The sequence below is a fragment of the Marmota marmota genome, unplaced genomic scaffold, assembly GCF_001458135.2.
Source record: "Marmota marmota marmota unplaced genomic scaffold, marMar, whole genome shotgun sequence".
Classification (NCBI taxonomy): Eukaryota; Metazoa; Chordata; class Mammalia; order Rodentia; family Sciuridae; genus Marmota; species Marmota marmota.
This window is the reverse complement of record NW_026000037.1, coordinates 49,758,293-49,773,532: the sequence shown is the minus strand read 5'-3', so window position 1 is coordinate 49,773,532 and position 15,240 is coordinate 49,758,293. Positions and strand designations below refer to the sequence as shown.

At 32.1% G+C, this 15,240-nt stretch overlaps 1 protein-coding gene across 3 annotated transcripts in view; it reads left to right on the top strand.

Moving 5' to 3' along the window:
* The window catches only part of Kcnh7 (potassium voltage-gated channel subfamily H member 7), a 467,079-nt gene that overhangs the window by 407,660 nt on the left and 44,179 nt on the right, over positions 1-15,240 (top strand). For all 3 annotated transcript variants that reach the window (XM_015478970.2, XM_048812385.1, XM_048812384.1), the window contains one exon: positions 1,004-1,203. In XM_015478970.2, the coding sequence (XP_015334456.1) occupies positions 1,004-1,203 (200 nt within the window). The remainder of the gene's footprint in view (positions 1-1,003; positions 1,204-15,240) is intronic.

The window sequence follows — 15,240 nt, the reverse complement described above, 5'->3', positions numbered from 1 at the left end:
TATATATATACACACACACACACACACACACACACACACACACACACACACTGTACCTAAATCACCTGGTATATATGATATATATACCAGGTGATTTAGGTACAGAGTATTTCATTTTTAGGATTATTCTAAGCTGAAAACAAATACTACAAGGAAAAAAGAAAATATACAAAGACCTTATTTTAAATCCTAAAGATTTAGCTCAAGAAGTACTAATGAGGGTATTTTACCTAAGTACTGAAAATATTGCAAGGGATAAAATAACACTTTCTTCCTATATGTAAAAGAACAAAAATGTATTCTATTTTTTCTTAAAAATTAAACTATATGCATTTTCTAAGCCAGAGATATATTATTATGCAAAGAAATTGTGAAAGTGAATTAGAATAAATTAAAAATCATATACAAATTAACACTCTAAAGAAACTTTAGTCTTCTTTTAAAAATTAGTCATTACTCAGAAAATCCAAAGTTTTAAAAATAACCTTAAAATTTATAACAGACCTCTACTACTACAAGATTAGATTTGAAGCTAAGAGGCAGAGAGAGTCACAATTTTAAAATTAATATTTAACTTTAATTCAAAAAGTGTTTTATAAATCCCTAAAAGATGTTTTTGCCCATGAATATTTTTTTCAGAAAAAAAGAAATTATAGTGAGCCATAGCATGCCTTACTAAAAATAATCAAATGCTATATTCCAAACCCATTGCATCTCTAGTCAATGCTCCTGATCACAAGCTCATGTTATTAAAAAAAAAATTGTATTTGTACTTTAATTTAGAATCCATAATGAGTTTTAATACTTTCCCTCTCTATTTATACCATTAAAATTATAAAAATTTCAAGTGTTACTAGTTTAATTTTTTTGCACATGAGCCAGTGGTAAATCTGCATAACTGGGCTGGCTGACATGATCAAAATCTACATGATTGATATCCTGAGAAGATATACTATACACATGTGTAGTGTTCCCCCATAACTTTGTTTTTTATCCAATCCAGCACTAATGTATGCAAGCATTTTTGGGAATGTTTCTGCAATTATCCAAAGACTGTACTCGGGAACTGCCAGGTACCACATGCAGATGCTACGAGTGAAAGAGTTCATTCGTTTTCACCAAATCCCCAACCCTCTGAGGCAACGGCTTGAAGAGTATTTCCAGCATGCATGGACTTACACCAATGGCATTGACATGAACATGGTATGTATTTCTGTTTCCCAAAATAGTGCTACAGGCATTAGAGCTATAGCCAAAATGAAAAAGCCAGTCTCACCAGCTTTGAATCCCTTGCTTTTGTTTTCTTCTCTCAGATGTTTATTTTCTCCCCTGGAGATAGTGTCTCATTCTCAATTCATGGCATTGCATGGTGCTATATCTAGTTATACTGTGTGGCAAAGGCATTATAACATGATGCAAACTGATATAACTGTGTGTTGTAGAGTTCCCACTTCTGGTTAGAGAAAGTCTTGCTTTAGCTGGGACTTGGACTTTCAAAGTATGGCCTAATTGTCAGCACCCAAAAAAGTAGCTGAACCCATGTGAAATTAAAATTTGGCAAGTAAACTGTAACAATGTCCCCAAACAGAGATCCGAGGTTAAATAAAACATTTTAAAAAGTAGAACATTTAAAAATTTTTAGGAAAGATTAGGAAACTTAAGCATGTTAAAAGCATTTTCTGATAGGAAGTTTCATGCCACTTTCAACAACAATTTTTCTATATTTTGAAACAATTAACGCTGTGCCCTTTTAATGTACTTGCTTTAATGAATCTTTCATTTCAAGGGGAAAATATGGATTCCTTCATATATTTTAAGCAAATTTGACACCAACAATCACTTATCACAACCCTACCTCCTGTTATCACTGCTCAAAAATCAATATTTATCAGCCTGCTTTAAAGGGCCTTTTATTAGTAGGGAAAAATGCTAAAATTCTTTTATTTGCTTTTTTGATTTTAGAAAATAATTGTTACAGATAAATTATACAACAAATCCAAAGTCAATGACATATCGTTGAGCTATAGGAAAAAGATTAAAATTTGGAGCCTTCCCATCTAGCTAATCCTCCACTGGGCAAGGACCCTATTTCTGAGAATTCTTTAGAAAATAAAATCACTGACATTTAATTACATCAATTTCATAATATAAATTTTAGTAAATGAAGCTATAGAATTTACATTGATTTTTTTGTGTATGTGACCAGCAAAATTTTAACCAAAAACCAAGTTTCAAAATTAGGAGTAATGATGCAGGAAACATTACAAATATTGCCCAATTTAAAGCACATTCATTGTCTGTGGATAAGTTTATCATAGCTGCATGCAATTTATTTGAGAAATAAAGAATATACCATTTTAAAACTTTTAATTTGAAGAAGTAATCAAGTTAGCACATTTCATACAAAACTGTAGCTTAATTCCACGAGTTATTTCCAATCATCCCAAAGTTCATTGTGAAAAATTCATTTGATAAATTCTCCCAGGGGAACACTTTAATCTTGCAAGAAAGAACATTTATATATTATTCATGTATATATTTTCATCAGTATGATTGTTTAATAAAAGCATCAGTATTTAAAACTTATCTGGGAATCTCTACTGCTGGGTTGATGAAGCAGTGTCAAGAATTTTTAATCAAAATAAGTATCACTCAATTTTATTGTTCCACACTGCCAGATTATTTAAATAACAGTAGTAAAGCACTTATTTATTTTACCCCCACCCCATAAATTCTAATTTTATGACCATTTTTTTTGTGGTAAAGTCTACTTTGTGACAACTATTTACCTTTCATTGTTTTACTCTATTACCTATGAATATGGTTTATATACCACTTGCCTATTTACAATGTACTTATGAAAGATTTATCTCTTTCCTGTCTGCTTCACACCTTAACACATGGAATCACAACACCCACCGGTAAGAACAGGAGGTATTTATATCCAATTTAATTCTCGTGTAAATTGTGGAGAACACCCTTGTTATCTGTCAGGTTTAGAGCTTGTTAAATGATTTCCAATGTTAGCTTTGATCTTTTTTGCATGATGTAGCAGAGGAAATACAAAGCAAGAAACTGGGGAAGACAACCTGGAAGAGGCCAAGTTCAGAATAGTTATTCTTAAACTTAACAACAACTTGACCTCTATCTAATATTTATATACAGTTTCCCACTCCCTGCAAAGATTTACTTCTCTGCCCCTGTTCCCACTCTGGTAAAGGTTATGGGTATACGGTTTGCATTAGATAATTGTCATAAAGAAAATGTCATTCTATTTCATCATCCTCTATTTTCATGATGTAGGTGCTTTTCTTTCCTCTCATCTGCATGCCAGTATTACATGATCCTGGAGTGTGTGGGCTCTAAACCATGTGCCGCTGAGTCTTGCATGTGGTTTTGAGAACTTGACTTTGCACGAACTTCTCGTTTGTACACAGTGTCTACATTTCTCATTTTGTGACTGCAAAGTGAGTAAAAAAATCAAAGTTCAAGGTATCTGAAAACTCAGCAAATGGAAGATGCTTGCTTATTAAGCATGATAATGCAAAATAAAATTGATTAGAGAAAACCAACTGTACTCCTAGTCTATTGAGAGGTTAAAAAAATAAGTGGACTTTTTTTTTACCTCCAAAACTACATTGTTAAAATTCTTATATAATGTCAATTTATTGTTAACTAAGCTATAATTTATTAACAGTTGAAGATAGTCTAGATTTATGTATTGTGATACATGAAAATACATCAAATTGTTGTATTTTGCATCAGCATTCCATGTTATTTCATTTAAGTATAACCTTAAATATAATTTCTCATGAGACATTTCAGGTCATTTTTACTGTTAGTCATGTCCAAATAAAGTACAGCATTTCTGAACACACTGTATTAATTGACTTAAAGTTATTTTCATTGCATAAAAAGATAGGGAAGAATTGACCTAAAAAGTGTGGCCATTTGTGAAAGCAATTGCCAGAATGTCCCAAAACTGAAAAAAATTCTGGGAACAATGATTCCTTTAATTGAACCAATGGTTGAGTACAAAAGGAAAAGGGCCAAGGATGATGAGGCCAGATTCTTTAGAGTCTGATTTCAGACTCTAAAGAATCTGATTTCAGACTCTAAAGAATTATCTCAAAAATTTAAAGTTATCTCAAAGATCTGCACAGGTTAATTCTGAAAACCCCTTTTCTTTTTACCTGCAGAAAATTGACTAGTTAGGAATGAGGAGATGCTTTCTCAGGTTAGGACTGATGGCTTCTCAAGGAATTTCCCTAAATCAAAGCCATCTTTCTGACCGAGTCTGAAACTTTCTGAGGTTTGCCAACATTTAGTTACAATACTACTAAGATAATGAAAATAATCTTCCATGCCAGTATAGAATCAAATGGTATCATGTCACACATAAGAGAATGAAGAAGAGTCTTGATGATTCATATATCCTTCTGGATGGAAGGAAGTAACCCATTTAAGACACAAATCACTTTGTAATTTAATATTATAATGGCATGGAAGAAAAACCTCTATAAACATTTAATGGAGAATGTATTCCATACCAAAAAATACTGCCCAGAATCCTGAGTAATGCCTGGATAATAGAAGAAAACACAGATAGGGAAGACCCAAATACAAGCTTTAAGTTGCTTCTAATCTTGGACAAGTCACTTTACCTTTTCTGCAATTTCATTAAACTTGTTATTTTCAAGTATTTTTAAAGCACAATACTCAGACATGGTAAATGTGTAAAGCCACTATCATGAGAATTTTTCTTCCTGAAGATGGAGTTTCTAGTCTATCTGCTGCCCATCTCCTCCCTCCCTGCTGTGAGCATCTGGGTCTCCCTTGTGGAACATCTGCTTCTGCATGGAGTATTATTCCAAAATTACTGGACTAGGTGGGTGGCAGAATTGTGATGGCAGAGAACCAAGGAGAACATTTCCGGTAAAGACGAGCAAAATCATTGAGGCATATATGTGGAAGAATACAAAGCAGAGTTTGACAAATCATCCAGATGAAACTTTATTTAATTATTTTTTTTAGAAAGAAAGAAGAATAATTGATTGGGGTTTTTAGCCTGGGGCAATCATAGATGAAATTTTGAAAGGCAGACATAGAAAGGAGTCAGAATAAGAGCCTAAGAAAAGGGATAGATTATTCAACAGTGTGGATAGAAAAGTTTTCTCTGAAGACCAACAGGGAAGACATGAGAAAAGGTGAAGATATTGGTAGAGAGAGAAAACAACTCTTGTACTACATGGTGTAGCCTCCATGTCAAGCAGGAAGTAGATAGGTACCTGAGAAAGAGTTAAGTATGGGACAGGTATAGAACTGAAAAGGGGAGGAATTTTTTGAGATTTCAATCAAGAAACAACATAGTACGTTAAAAATACATAGAATCACAGTGGTATTCTGAGTGACATGCCATACAGTTGTAATGAGCCCAACAAACAGAGCCAATCAAGGTAGAAAAGAGAATAGTAAATGATATACTGCTTAATATAAATCCTTATTTCTTAGAGAGACATGATTTCCAAGGAACACAACGAACATTAAATCTAATGTTGCTTTACTTTCACAACTCTTTCCTAGTTTCCCTGTTATCTGTCTCCATTAGTAACACAGACCTCATTTCTGCATCCATGATTTAGCTCTACTCCTTCAGAAACTTTGTTACACTCATTCTCTGCACATATGGAAATAACTTCGTCTATGCCAGACCTTCATATTTGGATCAGTGTTTTGGTACACCATAGTGAAATGTAACGGTAGGCTGTTTCAGTTATGTTCAATTCAGCAACTCAGATTAAAAACAATACTTGTCATAATAAATCCCACACTAATATTAAAGTAAAATTTACAAAATAGCCTGGCTCGTTTTTAACACTATATTGTTTTAATCCTCCTTGACTTGTTCTAAATATCCTTTATTATACTGAAGTCCATAAATATTGTTGATTAAAAAAAACTTGACTGATCAGGTCAAGGTATCAAAGGTCTTTAATAAATTTTTTTAAAAGGATGCCCTCACATCAGACTTATTTAAAAGGGGATAGAAAATTGTCAAAAACTTGCATTTAAATTAAAATGACCCACAGGACTAGTAAAATCTTTTGGTTTTCTGTAAATAAATATCGACTTACCTTTTAGGAGTTGAATTTAAAAATTTTTGCACACTGCAATTGAGAGACCGTTTTTTTTTTTTAATCTGCATTTTGATTGGTTGACAGGCATTGCCTGGTTTTGTGGAAATTGGATAGATAGTAAAATTTTGCACAGATAAGGAGTTCACTACTTTCACACAAATGGTCACTTTTTGAGGGGGAGTTTGTGGTTGTTGATGTTGCTAGAGATAAAACTCAGGGCCTTATACATTCTAAGCAAGTCCTATCCCAAGCCCTAAATTTGTCACTCTTGATCACCTATTGTAGCCAACCCCAAACAATTGGTGCTTAAGAAAGGGCAAAGTTCACCTGCCCTTTTTATTTTACACAAAAGCTGCTCATCTTAAACTTTTAAAAACAAAAACAAACAAATAGCAACCCCACAGAGAACACTAGTACCATCTGGAACTCCCTGACATGAACAATATCAAGCTAAAGACAAGACCTGATGTTTTGAAATCACAATGATACTTGCTCAGTCATTTTTCGAAAGTGATAATAATCACTTCATCCTGGTCTCCAACCACAATCAAGAAGGATTTATATACAGGTGACATCATGCTGCTTCCACACAAAGTGAGAAAGTCTTTTTTCAGTGATGAGGTCTGACTTTTCACAACTCCTGAGCCAACGAAAGTAAGAACAGCATGACTTGGGGCTGGACATATGATAAGCAGTCATTGCAGAAATCTGCTCAGGCACTGGACACATTCTGGCTTCAGTTTCTCCATCTATTGCAAGTCTTACTCTTGAAATAGTAGGAAGGTAGATATTATGTCTCCGACGACTGTTTTTAAACTCCTTAAAATAATGGTCCTATTTGAACAGGAGTCCAAAGTGCAATTTCTTATGCCAAAGGAGATGACATATTTTAAACTGCTTTCTTTGAAAAGGTAAGAGCAAGGGAGTAATTTAAACTCAATTCAATTTCAGTTCCCTTGTTCAACAGGGAATAAATCAATCATAAACAACAGAAAAAGATCATCAAAGTTCACTTATAAAATATTCTTTGGAAATATGATTTTTTAAGAGTCTTTTAGTCTATATCCTAGAGTAATCCAGAATTTCTGAAGCTTAATAGAATCAAGTCACCACAATTTTCCCTAAAATAAAAGCCCAGTATTTTCTTCACTGGAAGATATACCCAGCAGACTGGAAATTTATATTAATAGATTTGTAAATATTTATCTATTATGTCAGGTTTCTTAGTATTTTTAAGGATTAAAGTAAGCAAAAGCAGTTCATCCAACCTAAATTATCACATAGCCTTAAGGTATCAATAGCTCAAGAAATTTATACATATTTTAATTGCTTCTCTTGGTTTAAACATACTCATGTGAATGAGAATGGATGGGAAAATATGTAATTATTACAAATTATATGCTAGGTATATCTGTGGAACCTCTCTCAGTTAGCATTTTGGCTCCTATTGGCCAGATGGCTCCAAACTGAACTCTGCATTTACCCTTTTTTATAGGTGGAAGAGTGTCCATCACCTTTGTTGGCGCATTTTTAACCCCTCAGAGTTATGCTAAACTATTTATGTTTACATTGTAATTCATTTTACACTCCAGTGGTAATGTTCTATAAGCATGCTCTACAACCCTTGTAGAACTAAAAAGTGTTGTGTTTAGAAATACCTAACTATAATGGGAAGATAAGGCCAAGACTCACTCCACATCTGTATAATTATTTTACTTGAATAATTATTTATCTCTAGTCCTCACCCAATTCTGTACTGTGAATCACAGGAAATGAGGAGACTAGGAAAATGAGGTCCTGGCAGTATTTTTTATGATGGGACCTTTAACTCGGAGTCTGACTTTATCTGCTTTGCCTGTGAGTTATTCTTAATATTTCACAGTAGATAACACCCACACTGATGTCAGAGCTTTATAATAAAACAGTTCCATTGATTAAATATCCAAAGAATGGAGGAGCATATGATGCCAGAATTTCACAAGCAGAACTAATAAAAGGTTAATAAAAGTATATAGGCTTGTTTGGATAAAAGACATGGAGATATTCTTGAAGTAAAGCATAGGGGAGGCATATGCATAATGGTCAGAATCAAGACAAGCAAAACAGATACACATGCAACACACCCAGTAGTGACATGAATAGGTTTATACTACAGTTACACATCATTTAAAGGCCACTGTTCTTAAGAATGAGAAAGCATTGTGTGGAATTTTAACTCAGTACATTTCTTTTCATTCTTACCCATCTTACCACACAGAATTGGGACCCATAAATGCTTTTAATTTCCTATTGAACGTAACAAATAGTTCCCATGAGAGTATGGCTTTTATAGTAGCAATTCTTAGAAAGAAATTACTTTAATCATTGAAGAAAAAATAAAGGGAACAGTAAGACCTAACTTTTATTCAAAGTGAAATTTTAGAATCACTGTAAGTAATCAAACAGTATAAGAACTTGTTTCAACATGATTAAAAATTACCTTAGACCTTTATACTCATAGATAACTCTCAAATATATCATAATATCTTGGTAACCACAATCATTTCCTATTCTCTCTCTCTCTCTCTCTCTCTCTCTCTCTCTCTCTCTCTCACACACACACACACACACACACACATATCCCTACATGCCTACATGAATTAAATCATAACATCTGTGCTTTTTTATAAAAGGGGATTTCTTAAGCAATATTATATAGATGAAATGTATAATTATACGTACACACACACACATACACACCCATAAAATTGCCAAGAATGGCCTCAAACTTGTGATCCTCCTGCCTCAGCCTCCAAAGTAGCTGGTATTAATTTGGATTACAGGTATTCACCACCACATCTGGCTCTTACTAATACTTTTATTTTGTGTGTAGATTCCCATACAAGATTTTCTGAGCTAAAGATTGTATTTTTAATTTTAATAGCTCTTGTAAGATTATATTCCAATAGTGTTTCTTAATTTACATTACTACCAATGTTGGCATTTCCTCCTCTTCCCTTTACTAAAGTTCTTTTCAATTTTTCTGGTTTAAGGACTATGTGAGAAATAATTGTCACTTTAATGGCATTTTCCTCGCTACAAGTGAATTTGAGCATCTTTTTGAAAAATTCAAGTGACACTATATATAACACATAATATGTGATAGATAAAGTAGATAGTATAGTGTCATTTGAATTTTTATTTTATGAATTACATATTCATGGCCATGTTATATATTTTGTTTATCTTTTTCTTATTTTACAAGAACTCTTTGTAAATTTTATATATATATAAATATAAATGTTTTGTCTGTGATCTACATTATAAATTGTTCTTTTCAATATGTTGATTCTATTTAACAGATCTTTTGAATAAAAAATGTTGTGATTGTTTTTATTTTTAATATGATTCCATGGGTCACCTTTATTATATGATTCAGGAATCCTTTCGTATTTTATAAAGGCCCTACTATGAACATAAGTAGTCTCCTGGATTTTCCTTAAAATTTTGTTATATGATGAAGAAAACCTTGTAATCTGAAATCTATTTTCTTAAATGATTTCTTTTACATGAATAGAAGTTAGCACTGGTGGGATTTATTACATAAGCCATTTTCCATTTAATTAAAATACTGTTATAGATTAAATTATAAGATATAATTGAGATACACATCTAGACTCTCAAGTCTGCTCAATTTGTCCATTTCTATTATAACAGTAATAGCTTATCCTTTGTGGCTGTATACCGTGGCTTAATAGCTGGTAAATTATTAATCTTATTTTTCTTTTTCTAGGCTATTTGAGAGCTTTTATTCTTCCACATAAAATAGATGACTATTTTTGTTCAATTGCAATATACTTCATGTTGAACTTTTGAGACAACTCAAAGGTCAGATTGCTAAATCTGGCTTAAAAGAATAAAATATCATAACCAGTAACAGGATTTACAAATAATCTCAAAGATATTAAACATCATGAGGCATAAACATATAGACCTTTCTTCCCATATTAGTGTGAATTCTGGCTCAGATTAAACAGAGTATGTTAAAATTGATGTAAGTGATGATATAAAGTACATGATGATACAACACTTTAGCCAAAAGAAACTAATGATAATTAAGCACATTTTCTACTCTGTACATCACATAGCTCACATGACATTTTTCAGAAAATCTATGAATCTATTGACAAAAGGTTTGTGTGTATGGCATAAACAATTTAGACTAGATATATCTTGATGAAAACACTGCACATATAGGAACTGCCCCAATAACAAATGTAGAACTAAATTCCTGATAAGTATGCTTATCAGGAACAGGTCACTAATGTTTGTCATTAGCTGGTTATTTTTTTTCCCCAGGGTGTTCCTCAGGAAAAACAGAGAATGAATTATAAGCCTGTTATAATTTACTTTCTGTAAATTTTATGTTTATTTTTATAAATTTTGGAATTTTGGTGTTCAGTTTTTATGTTAGCTGAACATTAAAATGATCTGAAATATTTTGAACAAATCTCATTGCTTCATAAAAATTGCTTACAGCAAATTTTGAGCATCAGTTTTTTGTATGACTACTCTAATATGTAGCAAGGGAGAGAATCGGTGATTTATGACTTAAAAAATAAGCTTTCCTTCCATAAGTTTTATCATTTTCTTCCCAGAAACTCTCACCTTTATTATTAAAATTATCATTAAAATTTGTATAGCTTAGTTCATCACATGAAAAATACCATACATTTCTTCTTTTACCTAGTTATGAGTAATATGGAGTTAAAAAAAAAAAAAAGCAAACCTATGTTCTTTCCAACCACCTAAACAAATTGCATCATTCTGACAGGATTTTTTTTCTTCTTTAGCTTGGTTCTCTTTAGTTTGCTTTGATTTGCTTTGAGGGGAGTTCTCTTAAAGATTTAATAACCAGAAAAAGGAAATAAATTCATCATTTAAAAAAAGATAACTATTTATTAGCTTTTTAATTCACTAGAAACTCCAAAATAGTTTTAATAAAAATGGCTTTACCATTATGACTAATATTTTTAAAATATCCTTACATTCTTGAAATAAATCTTATTTTAAAAGAGATTTTTTAAAAATATGTCTGATTTTACTGATTTGTAATTTTTTTAGAATTTTGCATCCACTTTGCTACAATATTATAATGATTATAATATTATAATATATAATTTTGCATCAACATGGCTGTAATATTATAATGATTATAATATTATAATGACCAATGGTTATATGGTCTTTAAACATTACAAAGGAAATGTAAAATCATTTGGTTCTGGTAATTTTAATAGTAGTCACCATTCCTACTCTAATGTGTTAATTATTCTACTTTAGGTGATATTGGTAATTTCTGTCTTGTCAAATACTCATCCATTTCATTTCAGCTTTCAAAGATTTTTGCATGTAGGTTTCTCTTATACTACATTTATCTTTTCTGCTTCAGCACACACATCTGCTGTCTCACTCCCAAACTTGTATATTTCTGTGCTTTCTTCTTTCCTTAAACAGCTTGTAGAAAGATTAATTAACATATTTTTATTGTGTCTTTCTTTCTTTCTAATATTTAATTGATTTTATTTTTTAAATACATGACAGTGGAATGCATTACAATTCTTATTACACATATAGAGCACATTTTTTCATATCTGTTTGTATATAAAATATGTTCACACAAATTCATGTCTTCATACATGTACTTTGGATAATGATGTTCATCACATTCCACCATCATGGCTAAACCCCTGCCCTCTCCCTTCCCCTCCCACCCCTCTGCTCTATCTAGAGTTCATCTATTCCTCCCATGCTCCCCATCCCTACCCCATTATGGATCAGTCACCTTATATCAGAGAAAACATTCAGCATTTATTTTTTGGGAATTGGCTAACTTCACTTAGCTTATTTTTTATTTTTGCCACTATTCTTTTCTTTTTTGGCTTGTGCTTTCAATAATTTCCCATTTCATATTTTGGATTATCCTATTATTTACTTATCCTATTATTTTTAAAGACTTTTAATATTAAGGTCTTTCATTGTTTACATCTATCTTTTCTAATAATAAAGAAAATAAAAGTAGGCATTTTCCTTTAAATAGACATTTCTCTATGGTTCCACAGGTTTTGATATGAAATGTTCCCCTTTATTACTTTCCAAAGTGTTTCTTCTTTAATCAAGAGATTATCATATTATGGTTCCTATTTACAAGTACTTCTGATTTTGTAGACAATTTTTGGATTTTTTTCTCTCTTTTTGGATTATAATTAGAGTTTATGGACTAAAGTATTTCTATTTTTCAAGTACATAAGAGCCCACATCTAATTTAGATATCTTAAAAATAACTTTCCATTATAAAACATTTTTAAAGATTTCAGCTTCCCATTATTGGGAAGGAATACATTTCCTTTCTTTTTGCAAACTGTTATTGTTTTATGTATTATATGATTGAATTGTGTAATTTCACTACACAGCTGGCCTAAATAGGTACTTAAACATATAAAACAGATGTATTACAATATTGGTAGAAGCAGAAATGTACAGATATATCTGTACCTGGAACCTTCAGAGAACCAAGTAATAGGCAATACAATTATGGGGTGGGGGGCATTATTGGGTGAAGGAAGAGAACCTTCTATTTTGAAAACATTTATCATTGTTTTAAAAAATGAACAATAACAGATATAGCTATCGCTTTTCATAGAAAACAACTGCATTTATTTTTGTTTAGCCTTAAATTTTCTTTTCCTTTTTTTTTTTTTTTTTGTTGTTGTTTGTTTGTTTTGTTTTGTTTTGGCACAGGGAATTGAACGCAGGGCACTTTACCAATGATCTACATCCCCAGCACCACTGCTCCCATCCCTTTTTAAATTTTGAGATAAGTTCTTATTAAGTTTAAATTTTGAGATAAGTTCTAAGTGGTGATACAGGCCTTGAACTTGCCATCCTCTTGTCTCAGCCTCCCAAGACACTGGGATTACAGGTGTGTGCCATTGCACACAACTTGCCTTAAATTTTCTGATGAACAAATACCCCAACAAGTACAAAACCAACAAATGAAGTAATCAGGAAACATTTTTTGATTCTCTATACTGTTAGAAACTTTAGAAATTCAACTTAATGGACATCTGTGGCAAGTCAAAATAGTTGAAGAATCTCTGGACTAAGTTTGGAATCATAGTTCTTCCACAAATAAAATCCCTTAATCTATTGTGGTATTGTGACTTGGCTTTAACATTTGAAAAATGGGAAGAATGCTACTGTGCATTCTTCATAAAATTTAATGATTCAAGCAAAACAAAAATCATTCTAAAATATGATGCATGAGAAATGTTTCAGGAATCATCAAATCATCTCAAATTTGAGATGCTGTTTTAAGTTAAACGTGATATTTTAAAACATTCTTTTTATCACTTGGCAGAGGGCACTTTCTTTCTTACTCTGAAAACAAGCTCAAGTCATCTATAATCTATTAATTTGGAAAGAACTATTTGCAAACATCTACCTGAACCCCCTATAGTCATATTCTGTTTATCCTTTCCACTACCAACTCTCTCAATTAATTGAATCGGGATAAAGAGGAGAGATCCTGAAACTGTTCCTCCAATGCTGATCCCTCCTATTCACCTTAAAACCATAATGGTTTCCAAGGTTTCCCCTGAGACCTCATTTCAGAAATTCTGAGGCACCCTTTTTTTAAATCGGACTTTTGCTGAATTAGCAGAAGGACTTCAGAGCCTAGGTAACTAGGACATGTGTGTAAAAGCAATAAATCACATCAGCCCACATAGCACTGCCCACACTCTGATTTGTTCTTACCCTAATTTCAGTCAGTTTAAAGTTTACATTGCCTTCTGAAAAGAGGTAAATATGTCACAGTTATGCTTTTAGCTGGAGTTGTGGAAAAGGAAGGGGAAGATGTAGGAAGGATTTCTTTTCATTTTACAAGGATCTTTTACTAGTACCAAAACAGGTTCAGGATTCATGTTCTTGGTATCCATGTCCGTGTATGATGGAGTTTTGTTCTCCCATATGCTTTATTTTCTAAGTGATATAAGCTTTATGCTAAATGTTGATAATTTATATCCAAAAATTTATTTTCTCAATGCTTATAAATATTCCCACAGTCGTGTATTTCACAATACTCTACTTCCCCAACAATATGTCCAGACACAATGGCCTTACACAATAAAATAAGTTCTTATTCTTATGAGCTGCATGAAGCTAAAATAAGAAAATAGACGCTGAAGCAATTTAAGCTTCAACTAGGGTAAAATGTATATGTGGGGTTAAAACTTCTTACAGAGGCTACCCATTATAGTCAGTGGCTAAAATGTAGTATAAACATGAAATCACCAAGGACACATGAAATATATGTGTTATTTCTTAATGCCTAACCATAGAAATAAATATGATCTGGAATTATATAGAAATAACACAATCCATGCTGTTAGGACATTTCTGTTAACTTCTAGAAATGGAAAAAAGTAAGCTTCCTTATCTTACAAGTGCTAAAGATTTATCAAAAAAAATCAATGATTCTATCAGAATCAGGAAATGCTATAAAATATTAAAACTGTACTGTAAGGCAGAGCTTAAGACTTAATATATTACTTGCATAATCTATTTGATAATCATGCTTAAGGTTTAGTGCTTCACAGGGAGTGTTAATTTGTGTTTTGATTGATCCTAATTTGTCAAGATTTAAGTACATTTAATGACCCAGAGAATTTCCCTAGAAAATTTCCTAATGACAGTTAACACAGCCACCAAAGTTGTACATATGATTAATCTGCTATTTAGGGGAACCATTTGCCACACTCTGACTGTCTTTCTAAATGTGCTCTGTTCTGCCTGCCTCTGGGAAATTTCCCCTTTATAGCTACATTAAATGAAAGGAATAAAAAACATTATTACAACATAAACCAACTTTCTATACTATCAGGCCATGAGATATAAACTAGAGAATACATTTTTATTTATTTCAAAACAAATACAATACTATGAAAGAAACCTGGAGAGGGTTTTGGTAAAAATTCAACTATTGGCACGCTTCCAAACACAATCTAGAAAGTGTACCCACCATGAAAGAGTATTTTGTAATCAGGCTGAGAAACAGAAAATA